At 38.0% G+C, this 15,203-nt stretch overlaps 1 protein-coding gene across 1 annotated transcript in view; it reads right to left on the reverse strand.

Annotated features, from left to right (window-relative positions):
* The window catches only part of LOC126092416 (uncharacterized), a 158,034-nt gene that overhangs the window by 65,572 nt on the left and 77,259 nt on the right, over window positions 1-15,203 (reverse strand). Inside the window, exon 6 of the mRNA XM_049908003.1 lies at window positions 10,058-10,331. Within this exon, the coding sequence (XP_049763960.1) occupies window positions 10,058-10,331 (274 nt within the window). The remainder of the gene's footprint in view (window positions 1-10,057; window positions 10,332-15,203) is intronic.

Consider the following 15,203-nt stretch of genomic DNA (forward strand, 5'->3'; position numbering starts at 1 on the left):
TAACTGTCTTAACTGTGCCTGTCTGCAACTTAACAAGTCTTCTTTATGGTAAGTAGCAATCTATCTTTTCCTACTTTGCTTGATTATGGCACTGTGTGGTGTATTACTTAGCAGAATTAAATACTGAGAGACAAGGCACTGCAGACATCTATACCTCTCAGTAAATAGAAATCTCTCCTCCAGCTGCACTTAGCGCTCTTGAGTTGTTCTGTTCTAGGGGGCACTACTGGAGCAGCCTGATCTACGAAACAGTCCTAGCCTCCAAAAAACCCAATCCCCTAGTTTGGTTCAAGTTCAATGATGATGTCTTGAAGATTTGGATCCAGGGTCAAGACACCCTGTCCTCATTCCACCACAGCCTTAACATCACCTCTCCCATACAATCCACCCCATCCTCCTAAGCCCAATGTGCGACCTTCCTGAATGTTGACTTCCACCTCCCTGAGGCTCCATCCATCTCTCTGTCCGTATTAAGTCCAGTAACCATCAACAGTATCTGCTTTTTGTCAGCTGCCATCCCTTCCACACCAAAAAGTCATTCGCATAGAGTGTGGCTGCCCATGTGCAGCATAGCTGTAGTGACAAGAACTCCTTTGCCCAATATGCTGAAAGTTTCAAAGGTATTTATAGACAGGCACTGTCCCTCAAACCTCTTCAGAAACAATTTCCCATGCTACATCCTCACCCATTCCCAATTCTCTCACTTCCCAAGAACCACCGGCAAAGGAACAGCCCCCTTCAACACTCAATACCAACCTGCACTGGAGCAGCTAAACCATGTCCTTTGCCAGGGCTTCAACTTTCTATCATTGTGCCCAGAAATGATGGGCATCCTACCCATAATCCTTCCCACTGTTCGTAACATAGACATAGGTAGAACACAATGCTGAGTACAACATGCTCGGTTCAATGGCTGCTTTACAGCCTGGGCTATCTGGATCCTCCTGCCAGCACCAGCTTTTCTAAACTACGCAGAAGGGAGTTACCCTTGCACTAAACACTTTGTTCCAATAATCAATCACCCTGGCCTCTGTCTACACTAGCCCACTAACCAACAGTCATACCTTCCTCTCCACCCCCACCCCCCTCCATTCCACAACACTCAGTAGCTCTAGCGCCTATGTGTTGCATTCCTGACCTATCTCCCCTCCTGGATTCATATCCCACACATTCAACCCAATAAACTCACAATGTAACTGGTGAATGACCTATTTTCACCATGAACCAGAATACTTGATACACACAGGCAATCCGAGTACCAGTGACACATCAATATTCTGACACCCAATACACTCTGAAAATCAGATTGCCTGATGTATAAAAATACTTTAGAAATCATGCAAATATTGGTTTTATTTTGTTATGATTAAATAAATTACAGCAATTTATTCACTTATGTACAAATATACTAAAATGTATAGTAACAAATTAATTAAAAATGTAGAAAGTTGTGTTTACTCAAATTTTGAGCAAACTTTTGAAATGAATCAAATCAATTACTATTACTAATACCATTATTATTTCTTTCCTTTCTCAGACATTATGTCTGGTTATACATGGAAAGTGATGCGGACCTTGATCAAGTGTGACTTCCTTTTAACTGTAGGGTATATGTTACATTGCATTTAGGAAGTTTTGGGTAATTGAACATGTATCAATAATTACAGATTTCTGTAGTTGTATATATATGTCTGGATGTAGCTGTATTGCGTTGATGTACTGGTGGATATTGTGTGGTATGACTCCTGTAGTTGATGGTATAATTGGTATAATGTCAACTTTATCCTGCGGCCACATGTCCTTGACTTCCTCAGCCAGTTGGATGTATTTTTCAATTTTTTTCCTCCTGTTTTCTTCTGTATATTTGTTGTATTGGGTATGGATATTTCGATTAGTTGTGTTAATTTCTTCTTTTTATTGGTGAGTATGATGGCAGGTTTGTTATGTGGTGGTGTTTTATCTGTTATAGTGGTTCTGTTCCAGTATAATTTATATTCATCATTCTCCAGTACATTTTGTGGTGCATACTTGTATGTGGGAACATGTTGTTTTATTAGTTTATGTTGTATGGCAAGTTGTTGATGTATTATTTTTGCTACATTGTTATGTCTTCTGGGGTATTCTGTATTTGCTAGTATTGTACATCCGCTTGTGATGTGATCTACTGTTTCTATTTGTTGTTTGCAAAGTCAGCATTTATCCATTGTGGTATTGGGATCTTTAATAATATGCTTGCTGTAATATCTGGTGTTTATTGTTTGATCCTGCATTGCAATCATGAATCCTTCCGTCTCACTGTATACATTGCCTTTTCTTAGCCATGTGTTGGATGCGTCTTGATCTGTGTGTGGCTGTGTTAGATGATACGGGTGCTTGCCATGTAGTGTTTTCTTTTTCCAATTTACTTTCTTTGTATCTGTTGATGTTATGTGATCTAAAGGGTTGTAGAAGTGGTTATGAAATTGCAATGGTGTAGCTGATGTATTTATATGAGTGATTGCTTTGTGTATTTTGCTAGTTTCTGCTCGTTCTAGAAAGAATTTTCTTAAATTGTCTACCTGTCCATAATGTAGGTTTTTTATATCTATAAATCCCCTTCCACCTTCCTTTCTGCTTAATGTGAATCTTTCTGTTGCTGAATGTATGTGATGTATTCTATATTTGTGGCATTGTGATCGTGTAAGTGTATTGAGTGCTTCTAGGTCTGTGTCACTCCATTTCACTAGTCCAAATGAGTAGGTCAATACTGGTATAGCATAAGTATTTATAGCTTTTGTCTTGTTTCTTGCTGTCAATTCTGTTTTCAGTATTTTTGTTAGTCTTTGTCTATATTTTTCTTTTAGTTCTTCTTTAATATTTGTATTATCTATTCCTATTTTTTGTCTGTATCCTAGATATTTATAGGTATCTGTTTTTTCCATCGCTTCTATGCAGTCGCTGTTGTTATCCAATACGTAATCTTCTTGTTTAGTGTGTTTTCCCTTGACTATGCTATTTTTCTTACATTTGTCTGTTCCAAAAGCCATATTTATATCATTGCTGAATACTTCTGTTATCTTTAGTAATTGGCTGAGTTGTTGATTTGTTGCTGCCAGTAGTTTTAGATCATCCATGTATAGCAAATGTGTGATTTTGTGTGGGTATGTTCCAGTAATATTGTATCCATAATTTGTATTATTTAGCATGTCGGATAGTGGGTTCAGAGCAAGACAGAACCAGAAAGGGCTTAATGAGTCTCCTTGGTATATTCCACGCTTAATCTGTATTGGCTGTGATGTGATGTTATCTGAATTTGTTTGGATATTAAGTGTGGTTTTCCAGTTTTTCATTACTATGTTTAGAAACTGTATCAATTTAGGATCTACTTTGTATATTTCCAATATCTGTAGTAACCATGAGTGGGGTACACGATCAAAGGCTTTTTGGTAATCAATGTATGCGTAGTGTAGGGACCTTTGTTTAGTTTTAGCTTGATATGTCACCTCTGTATCTATTATCAGTTGCTCTTTACATCCTCGTGCTCCTTTGCAGCAGCCTTTTTGTTCTTCATTTATAATTTTGTTCTGTGTTGTATGTGTCATTAATTTCTGTGTAATGACTGAAGTTAATATTTTGTAGATTGTTGTAGGCATGTTATGGGGCGATATTTAGCTGGGTTTGCTGTGTCTGCTTGATCTTTAGGTTTCAGATAGGTTATTCCATGTGCAAGTGTATCAGGGAATGTGTATGGGTCTGCAATGTAACTGTTAAATAATTTAGTGAGATGTGAATGTGTTGAGGTGAACTTCTTTAGCCAGTAATTTGCTATTTTATCATTTCCAGGGGCTTTCCAATTGTGTGTAGAATTAATTGCTCGGGTGACTTCATGTTGCAAAATTATCACTTCAGGCATTTCTGGTATCATCTTGTATGAGTCTGTTTCTGCTTGTATCCACTGTGCATGCCTGTTATGTTGTACCGGGTTTGACCATATGTTGCTCCAGAAGTGTTCCATGTCTGTTATGTTTGGTGGATTGTCTATTTTAATGTGTGTGTTATCTATTGTTTGGTAAAATCTCTCTTGATTTGTGCTGAATGTTTGGTTTTGTTTCCTTCTATTTTCACTTTTTTTGTATCTTCTAAGTCGTTTGGCCAATGCTTGTAATTTCTGCTTCTTTTCATCTAATTGCTCTATTGCTTCTTGTTGTGAGATTTTACCTAACCTTCTTCGTTTTTTGTCTGATATTTCATTTCTTATAAATTGTGTTAGCTGTCCAGTGTCTTTTCTCAGTTTTTCTATTCTGATCTGTAGCCTGTGTTGCCATGCTGGTTTTGTGGGCTTCTTGTGTGTGTTGGTCTGTTCTGATCTCTGCCTAGTGTGTATACTTAGTGTAGTGTGTGCTCCTATGTAAACCAGTAGTTGTAACTCTTCCATAGTTGTATTTTCACTTATTTTGTTGTGTATGATTGTGTTGATAGTTTTTATTGTTGTTTCGACTTGTGGGTGATTTGGCGGTCTATGCAAGAATGGTCTAATGTCTGTATTTGTGTCTTTGTATTCTATATATGTCAGCTGAAATTTCTCTTCTATATCTAACACGTGTGACTCTTCGTGTTCTATTTGTGCTTGTTCTGGTGGCTGTCTTAAGCTTTCGTTTTCCTCTGATTGTTTAATTGATGCGTGTTGTTCTTTGTTTGTTTGCTCTGGGATGTTTGAGTCCATTACTGTATTTTCTTCTTCTTCTGATTGCACATTATTTTGTTCCAGTATTTGTTGTACTTGTTGTTTGATGTTTTCTAATTCTGACTGGGGTATCCTGTTATTTTTTATTATTACACGGATCTGATCAGCTAGTCGTTGTTCTGTTAAAAATTTTAATTCTGGGTATCTGGTAATAAATGTTGTATATACTTGTGATCTGTATCCAGTTGTGTTGGTTCCTAGGTTTGTTGCTTGGTAATAGCAGAACATGAGGTGTCGATTAACTTCATCTGACCATCTCATCCTCTGTCTTTGTTTTCCTTCTAGGGTGGTTGCAGGAAGCATATCCTGCAAAACACCTCTATTTGGGTTTAAATCGTTTTACAGTTGGCTAGCAGTGTTGTTACCATTGTGGGCGGGCATAGGGTTCAAGCGTCGTCCCCGACCATGACGGCGCTTGTCCGAGGCTTCTTTAGTTCTGTCCTGAACCAAGTAATCACACTAAAAGGGGGGTTAGCCCTTCTAGTGGTTTGTTCTTTTCGTCGCCTTTTACGACTGGCAGAACATACCGGAGGCCTATTCTTTTCCCGGGCCTCCACGGGGGTTATTATTATTATTATTATTATTATTATTATTATTATTATTATTATTATTATTATTATTATTTATTTATTTATTTATTGGGTTGGTACATAAGTTCATAGCGTTTTCCCGTAAGTTTAATGAACACAACAGTTATGCATAACAGAGACTTTATTCATTAATAACATAGTCTCCTTCACTATTTACAACAGTCTGCCAACGCTGGGGAACTTTTCAATTCTGTGACTGCAGAAATCATCTGGTTTTGAGGGGAAGAACTCGCCAAGCCACATTCAGGGCTAATTCTGCTGGAAAGAAAGCTCCTTGAAAATTGCTTGATAGAGAGTGGAAAATGTGAAAATCTGAAGACACAAGGTCAGGTGAATAAGATGGGTGTGTAATGACTTCCCAAAAATTTCTGTATAGTGTTTGTTTTTTTTTTTTGTCAGTCTAGATGAATGTAGACCAGCCTTGCTTTGGATAGCATCATTTCACATTTCATTCAGTCTTCATTGTTGTTGTTCTTTGATTTCGTTTGCAGAACGTCTCAGCTGTTGACAATAATATTCAGCAGTGATGGTTACACCTAGAGGAAGCAATTTGTAGTACACCACACCATCGCTGTTCCACCAGATGAATAACATTATCTTTTGTGGGTGTGTGCCGGTGTTTGTACAGGAAGTTGCTGCTTTGTTTGGGATCAGTCATTCCTTTCTTTTCCTTATGTTAGCATAAAGACACCATTTCTCATCACCAGTAACAATACAGGATAGGAATGGTTGGTGTTGTTCGCTAGCCAACTGATGACGAACAGAGATTCACATACGGCCGCCCACAGATTTTTGTGATTTGGCTTAGAGTGTGCAGTACCCTAATTTTTGAACCTTCCCCATAGCACAAAAATGTCTCACATTCACATCTCCCAGTTCTCATGCACACTGATGTGGATCATTGTGGATTAATGCATTTAAATCATCTCCATCAAACCCCCAAGGTCTTTCTGAATATGGAGAGTCACTAATATCAAAATGGTCCTCCTCTAAATGAGAAAACCATTTTCTTGCCATGCTCTGTCCATTGGCATTATCCTCATACACGGCGCAACTGTTTCTGTCTGCCTCTACTGTTGTCACACCTCTACTGAAATTAAACAGAAGAATATTCCAGTTTCTCCATTTGGCACTCGATTTTATAGTGTCCACAGCTCCTATCACTATCTTCAAATGAAAGAACGGCAACATGTAAACTTCTAATTTGAAGACCTTTTGCAATATAATGTCATCAAATATTAGCGACTCATAAATTGTATCTTTTAAAGTAAACAATTTATATGTAACTGTAGCATTTTTGAGTTGTAGTGTGGAAAGAGCATCGCTGGTCACTGTGAATCCCACTTTATTTTTGGCACTGTTAATGCCTGTCAGTAATCTGGACTCTAGCACTTATGAATTATCTATTGAAGTAGTGTGGATGTATGGATTAAACACATGGAAGATTGTATAAGTATTGTAGACATTACTTTGAATGGTATCATATAGCTCATTTCAACCAATAAAAGTTCAAAAGTCAAAGAGTAAATATTTTTCCTAAGTTGCATATTATCTTGTACTACACACTTTCTAAAGTAGCCCATGTTCTTTCTGAGATTCATGCTATCTCATTACCAACTTTCATTGAATTTGTTTCAATGGGTTAGCAATCTCAAGAGTTTATGACTCCATACATCCTGAACTGCACGTCATACAATGATATAATTTTGCAGGTACATTCTGAGGTATATGTGAACACAGTCAGCAAAATGTGCCACAAATACAGTTAGTAGTAAAAGAGTAATAAATTAAAACATGATGCCCAGTGCAAAAATAAACAGTGGAAATTTAGTAAGCCATAAACTTTTTTCCTTTAATCATTTTTTGGAAGTGTCAGTGAGAAAATGAAATGTGTAAATGTTCATTGTAAGTCACTAACTGCTCTCATTCTCAAATATCCACCCCATCTCCATCCTTTTGATAATTAGGTCGTTCTTACCCCGGCAGCAATTCTTTCCAGATAATATGTGGTATGAGTAACAATATGGTTAAAATCACTCCAGTGGTTTCAGAGGAGATGTGGGACACCCATCCACCCATTTTTACAATATGTATGGATATCTATTTTTTTCACGATCTGATTTTGATCGACTAAAGCCTATACAGTTCCTCAAACTATACTCAAGTTACCTGCAAAAACCCCACAAAAATTCCTCTAATAGTTTTGGAGATTAGGATGTTCAAAGACAGACAACAGTTTTACAGATTTATTATTAGTATAAATTATGCCACCGATATTTAAATATCAAAATTCTCCTTTTATGCTCCAGTTGTTTACAATACTGGAGAACTGCAGAACAAACTCACTGCTCAAACAAAGTTCGTGATGCCAGTTTCAGAAAGTAACCAACTTTAATAGCAATAAAGGAGGGAACCATTAGAAGGGGGAGCAAGTTCTTTCGGATAATATCTGTAAAATCCCTCAGGTGTCTCATCTAGTTCAGTTGCTTTTCCATTGTTGAGCAATTTTAGGTTATTTTCTAGTCTGTGATCACTTACTGCCATATTTGCCATTTCAGCATTTGTGCACTAACTGAGATGAGGTCTTCAGTGTTGAAGCAACTGTGCGAGATAAAATTCAGTATTTTGGCCTTTTCTCTGTCTTTATCCGTTTCAATGCCACTATGGTCACTGAACAACTAAACAGATGATTCTAATCTGCTTACTGACTTTACGAGATATCAAAACACCTTAGGATTTTTAGTCAGATTGTTTGCCAAAATTTTACTTCAAAATTCACTGAATGCTTCTTGCATCACTATTCACATTCATTTTGGCTTCACTTTCAGCTTGTCTACAAGACTGACTTCACTTACATTACAGATGCTCTCTTCACTTTCACTGTAACTTTCTACTATAACTACTGACCTACAGTAGCACTTTCACATACCTCACAATCTTACTCAGTACATACTTGTCTAAGACATAGTGTACAGTGATTTTGAGTTTTACCCATTTGTGTTCCACAACTCTGTCCTCAGAGCTGAATATTTGGCAATGTCTACCTAGATAATCTATAATTTGTCTCATGGCACTCATGCTAACCAAAAATATTTTACTACCTTCTTTAATATTCCTGTGCATTAATGGCAGTATCAACTATACTATCAGAATGAACCACTTCCCTGGTACCTTAAGTTTTCTAAAGCCAAATTATTCAAGTTGAAATAAATCTTCAATTTTCTTTTTCATTATTTCACATATTATTCTTCTCAGAAATTTTGATGCATGAGGCTTAGCAGTAGTTCCCACATTTGTGTGTCTTTATTATTGTGGATGATATTATTCTGAAAGTTTGATGGTTGGTCTCCAGTCACATAGCTTCTACACAAATATGAAAATTATTCTGCTGTCACTTCCTCAAATAGCACTAGAAATTCTCAAGGAATGTTACTTTTTGCAAATTATCCGTAGTTCTGTCAAACTGAATGTATCCCTTATGCCACCTATTCCTCCTATCATGTTAGGAGACAATTCCCCCCAGCCCCTCATGAGGCTATTAATGTCCTCTCTCCACTATCCACTTTCTTCTGCATTTAACAACGGAATTTCTTTCATATTCTTAATATTGATGTCTGTTTCCAACTTTTCAAAATTTATTTTGACTTTACCGTATCCTTAACCTGCTTTTCTACCAGCCATTTCTTTTTAAATTTCTTCTCAACTTCCCTGCAGCCATTTCACTAAAACTTGCTTTCACTTCCTTTTGAATTTCAGTTCAAAGTGACACATTACTGTATCATTTCCCTATTCTTAGCATTACTGCATTTCCTTCTTTTGTTTAACAGTAAAAGCATTATACATCAGGGGACAGCAATTTGTGAAATAGTATATATGGCATGGCCTTTCTTGGCTGCTGTACGCACCAATTTATTAGCCCAAATTTTTATTTTCCCTGGTACCCAGCAGCCTTTGTTGCAGTGGAAAGATTCTTGGATGGAGTGGACTGGTTTGTCAGCTGGGCATGTGCACTACATAACTTAAAATACACTCAAGAGATGAAGGAGAGGATATATATGCCTCAACTGCATCTCTGTTCCAGAGCTCTTGAGATCACACAACCATTTAACATCTTGTAATAGGATCTTGAAAACACAACTGAATCAAAACAGATTAGCAAAGAATGTCACTCACTTTAGATCAATATACACTGGCATAAAACTGTGGTAAACTATATTAATTTAAAAGCAGCATCTAGATAAGTACCCCTTTTATACTACAAGCAGTTGTGGGTTTCTTGGACATACAAAGTGTTACTCTACCAACCCCAGATAATGCTGGATATTTGCTATACGCAAAGACATGCTAGATATAGTTTTGCATGAATATAAAATCACTTCATAATATGTGAAAGGTTTGGGGGGAGGGGGGCAGTTACATTGGCCCGTAATTGTCAAAATGTAAAATTCTGCGATCATAGACCAGGCATGAACTCTTACGCACACGACTGTCAGGTAAGTAGTACAGCCCACAAACCTCAGTGCAGAGGGTGGCTCTGTGGCTGTTCCATAAGCATAAAACAGGTCAAGAACTTATTCTTAGCAGTCGTTGATTGCAATCATCTAGTTCAGGGATTATGAGAGTGGCTAGGTGTAAGCAAAGTGTAATGAATAAAAGCTAAAATAAACAATCAAACACATTTCTATCTACATTATTTACATGTAAACCTTTTATTTTTAATTTGGAAAAATAAAAATAATTTTACCTGAAAGTATAAGCCATAGCTTGTCTGTTCCATCAAGTGGAACAGATGAATTATCTGTCACTGCATCAGAAACATTGGTGGGTGCAGATCCCCTTGATGGAGTATTCATGAATTCAAAATCATTCAATCTGTCTATAACACTGCCACTACCTGGAAGTTCCACATCATGACCACCACTAACACGAATACTTTTAAGTGATTTCACCCAATCATGCAACAGCATTAGGTGCTGCCACAGCCTGTTAGCATTACTCCCAGCATCACATGTGATATTCTGAAAAAGTAATGTAAGTCAAGAAACACATATTTCTTTAAGTAACTATTACAACACAAAGTGACCTAAGATATACCTGCACTTCTTCGTTTGTAAAACACAAAGAGTCTGGCACATAATGCCCCAGTTTCATTAATTAAGATTAAGCTGGGGAGGGTAGCTGTCAAAAATCCCATCATAGCCCAAGAAAGTCAAGTAAACAGGCTAAAGAGGAACTTCAGATACCTAAAGTAACTATACACAATATTGTCAAAATCAAGGCTGTATCCAAAAAGTCTAGACCATAAGGAAGCTATGACTGACAAACATGATAGAATAATAAAATTATCCACATGCTGTGTTTAACCATTTTGACGGGCAATGCTTGACTGTACAAACAAGTTGCCTGGACACAATGCTCCTAAATTCTCTCATCTATAGCTACATCAGAGATAATTTTCACACCAATAAAGCACACAATATTCAAGATTTCAGAGTCCGTTTTGCAGGCACCATCAGCATCACTTTTGATATGTTGAGTGGGCATGCACACACATTGTCTTTAAACTGAACAGGTATCATTACAGCACAAAACCATATCTTTATTAACAGTATTACTAAATTTCAGTAAGGTAAATTGTTCGTCTTTCTACATCATAACTCTGAAAAGTAAAAGTTGGCACCTCCGAAGCAGCGGTCTGCTGACACTGAAAGAGGTACTGTGTGAGACATGCCTAATGTAGATCCTCGTGCCATCTAGCCGTTGCAATGATGCAATCCAGTTGTAAGAATGGGTGGGTTACAAATCGCCATATTGTGTTGCCACCTCATGGCAGATGTAACAAATGGTCAATCTATGTTACAAATTTATTAAATTATATTAAGTAGTAATTAAATATATTATTGTCTGCTTATTTTGTTCAAAAGCTTACAGTGTTAAAACAGGTGTAAAATTATGTATTGTGTATTATGTGGCTTTAGAAGTAATAACTGTTAATGGGATTCCCTCTTATTAATCTTAGCGGCATTATCCCACCCTTTATGAGAAGAGAGAGCTTTTTAACAAAGATTGTCTAACAAGTCAGTACTAGTGTCAGCACAGTGCATGTGTATAGTGAAAATCTAGCACTGGTAAAATCAGCCTTGGACAACTGATGAATGGCACTACTATTTAATAAAACATGCACATAAACTGTGTGCTACGGAAGAAGAGGTTTGCTCTGACTTATTGTGGAGTAAAAAGCCAATTGTATTGTGGATTATGGGGCTCTGGAAGCTGCGAGAGACATATTGCTGGCTATACATACAACTGAAGAAGATCCTCTAGCATTTAGAGCCACAAATTGTAAGCTGCCACTTCACATTTGTTAAAGGGGATCGCCATCAAGTGAAATGAAACAGCTTAATTTCGTCAGTGCCATAACCTGTAACAATCTTATTTTGTTTGTGCTACAACATAAAGTGGACTTTGAGTAGGGAAGCCACGTTGGCAAAACATCTAAAAGTCATAACATAATTGGAACTGCACGTTGAATAATAATAGACTGGTTATTTATGAAGCAAATGCTTATCCCATGTGTTTATTTATGTATTTAAAAATCAACATATTATAGTTTCAATGTTTGAAACCAAAGATTTTTACAATGATAAAAGCTGGTATTTATTTCAACAAAAGATCATTTACAGACTTACACTGGTTTTTAATATATAAATCATAAACCAGCCAAATTTCGTAACGGATGCTGGGTGTGTGTTACTGTTGAGAAGATACGACAAGGTGAAGTGAAACTACTACTACTACTACTACTACTACTACTACTTTTCTCCAGAAAACTGTGGTGACTTGGGCAGTTCGCAAATCGAAACAAGTGGCTTGTGACAAAATCTGAGTGTGTTAATTAAAGTAAGGTATAGATCATAACTGAGACCCATTTCATAATTTCTGATTACATATTGCTAAGTGACAAAATTTTTCATCCCTGTCAGAAAGATTTTTATAATATCAACACTAAACATCTTACTGCCACAGTATACAAGCATCTTCATCTTCAATGCTTTTCAAGTTATTACCATAAAGACAACGAGCTACGCTGCAGACAGGCACAATTAAAAGACACAGAATTTTCAGTCACAACCTGTATCAGCTAAAGAGAAACACACACACACACACACACACACACACACACACACACATCTCATGCATACGAATGCTACCTCCAGCATCTTGGGACAGAATACAACTATCATGTGGAATGCAAGCAGCAATCTGCAGAGGGCGAGGAAGGAGAAGGGAGCAGCACACGTGTGGGGAGAGACGAACGCTGTCTTGCAGAGTATGCAGGGCCTAGCAAGCCAACAGGCACAGCGTCAGGAAGTTGTAGGGCAGGGAGACAGAAAAAAAAGGAGTAAATAAGGAGGGGAACTGGGAAACATTGGCGGGTGCATTGCCAGAGGGTGGGAAACGAAGAAGGTGGGATAAGAGAGCTGATAGAAGATGACAGAACAGAGGGGGGTAGAAACTAATGAGTTGAGGGTGTGGGAGTGTGTGTTACTGTAGGCTGAGGCCGGGATAATTATGGGGGCGGAAAATGTGTTGTAAGGATAACTCCCATCTGTACTGTTCAGAAAGGCTGGTGGTTGAGGGGAGGATCTATATATGGCTCGGGTACTGAAGAGCCATTCAAATCACGCACGTTATGTTCGTGCTACACGTTGGACTACTTTGCTCTTGGCCACAGTTTGGCAGTGGCTGTTCATTCTAGTGAACAGTTGGTTGGTAGTCATACCAATATAAAAAGCTGTATAATGGCTGCATCAGACCTGATAAATGATGTGGCTGCTTTCACATGTAACCCAGCACCTGATGGGATAGGAGTACCTGTGATAGGTCTGGAATAGGAAGTGCTAGGTGGGTGGGTTGGGCAGGTCTCATACCTGGGTTTTCCATAGAGCTATAATCCTTGTGGAAAAGGATTGGGTTTGAAGGTGGCACTGGGATGGACTAGGATGTTGTAGAGGTTTAGTGGGCAATGGAACACCACTTTAGGAGTGGTGGGAAGGATCTCAGGTGGGATGTCTCATTTCAGGGCACAACAATAGATAATCGAAGCCCTGATGAAGGATATGGTTCAGTTGTTCCAGTCCGGGGTGATACTGGGTGACAACTGAACATAACATGCTTGATTTAAATGGTTGCTTCACTACTGAGCCATCTGTACCCTCTGCTCCATCACCAGCTTTTCCAAACTGCATGGATGTAAGTATTCCTTACAACTCATTCTTCACTCCTACATTAACCCTAGACTTAACCTGCAATAATGTACTGTCCTCACACACTACACCCAACAGTTTCCACCCCATCAGTCGTATCATCTCCTCCCCATTCTCATATCCTACACACTGTCTGCTGCCCTCTGCCAATGCAGCCGCCCATCTTTCCTCACGTCTCCCCTTTTTTCCCCGACCTCCCTGTCCCACAATCTCTTGACGTTCTGCCTGTTGGCATTCTAGTCCCTGCATACTCTGCCAGACATGGTTCATCTCTCTTCTCACCTGTACACTAGTATTCTTTCCCCCTCCTCGCCCCCTCCAGATTGCTGCTTACATCCCATGTGATAGCTGCATTCCAGTCCAAGATGCTGGAGATGGCAGTCACGTGTGCATGAGGTGTGGTTGTTTTGTGTACGAATGGTATCAGTTTCTCTTTTGCTGATGAATACTATGGCCGAAAGCTCTATGTTAGTGTTAACTGTACCTATATGCAACTTAACATGTCTTCTTTACAGTAAGCAGCAATGTCTACTTTCCTGCACTGTTTACAAAATAAACTGAATCAAACAGGGACAACGCAACCTCAAACACATAACTGCAAAAGGAAGTGTTGAAGTTTTGTGATTGTTGTTATCAAAATAAACTTTAAAGCCCTTTGAGACATTTATGACTTGCATGTTTATCCTTGTTGATTTGATTCTTTAACATTATCAAATTTGGGCACTAGGAGGGAAACATCTTACAAGAGATAATGAGCTACTTAAACATCTTTGTAGACTTTCCCATCTGTAGTATGATGGATGATAAATGAATGATTACATGTGTTATTACATTTTAAAATACCTCAATATAATAATCATGTCCATTAAAACCAGTCAGTAGTAGAACTGTACCATCTTTTCTGAATCAATAGTGACAATAAATGATGACATCAAATATCACAGTACAGTACAGCCTTCACTACAATAAGAATTAAATTGATGGTTAGACTGGTGATGATACTGTATCTACATAACTGAAAAGATGTCACTGCTCATCTAGTTGTGCAGCTGTGATTGCTGAACTTCCACAGCTTTGGATCAAAAGCAAGTAAGTCAAATGCTAAGGTAACTACACACTCAGATTGCAAGAATGTGATATTTTCTATTTCTCAAAGGAGCAAAGAGGGTGCATTATGAGTAACTGAAGGCTGTCAAGCAAGAAGAGACTATTGCAACATATGAGAGATAACACAGTACTGTACAACTGATGAAACATAAACCAAAGCTGACTACTGATATCCCTTCTGTACAACTGCACTTGAGGCCAGTATAGTTATGCAGAAATGGAAGAAATTATTGGATGAGATTTATTCACATCATCGACATGTCCTAGGCCCATGACGCACTTGACAAAAAGAGGATTGGAACCTCAATAACATTGACAATATCCATTCTACAATTACAACCACCAAGTTGTAGCAACAGTGCACAACACTTAAAGGTTGCAGGCTAAAGCAATCAATAATATGGCACTCTCAGTTCAATCTTAATTAGACAAGACTGAACAAAGAGTTAGCTACACACTAAAAATGTGTAGGTTTAAGTATTACAGCAGCATGAACACACTGGATAAGATATTTAA

Source organism: Schistocerca cancellata, chromosome 7 (assembly GCF_023864275.1).
Source record: "Schistocerca cancellata isolate TAMUIC-IGC-003103 chromosome 7, iqSchCanc2.1, whole genome shotgun sequence".
In the NCBI taxonomy this organism is placed as follows: domain Eukaryota; kingdom Metazoa; phylum Arthropoda; class Insecta; order Orthoptera; family Acrididae; genus Schistocerca; species Schistocerca cancellata.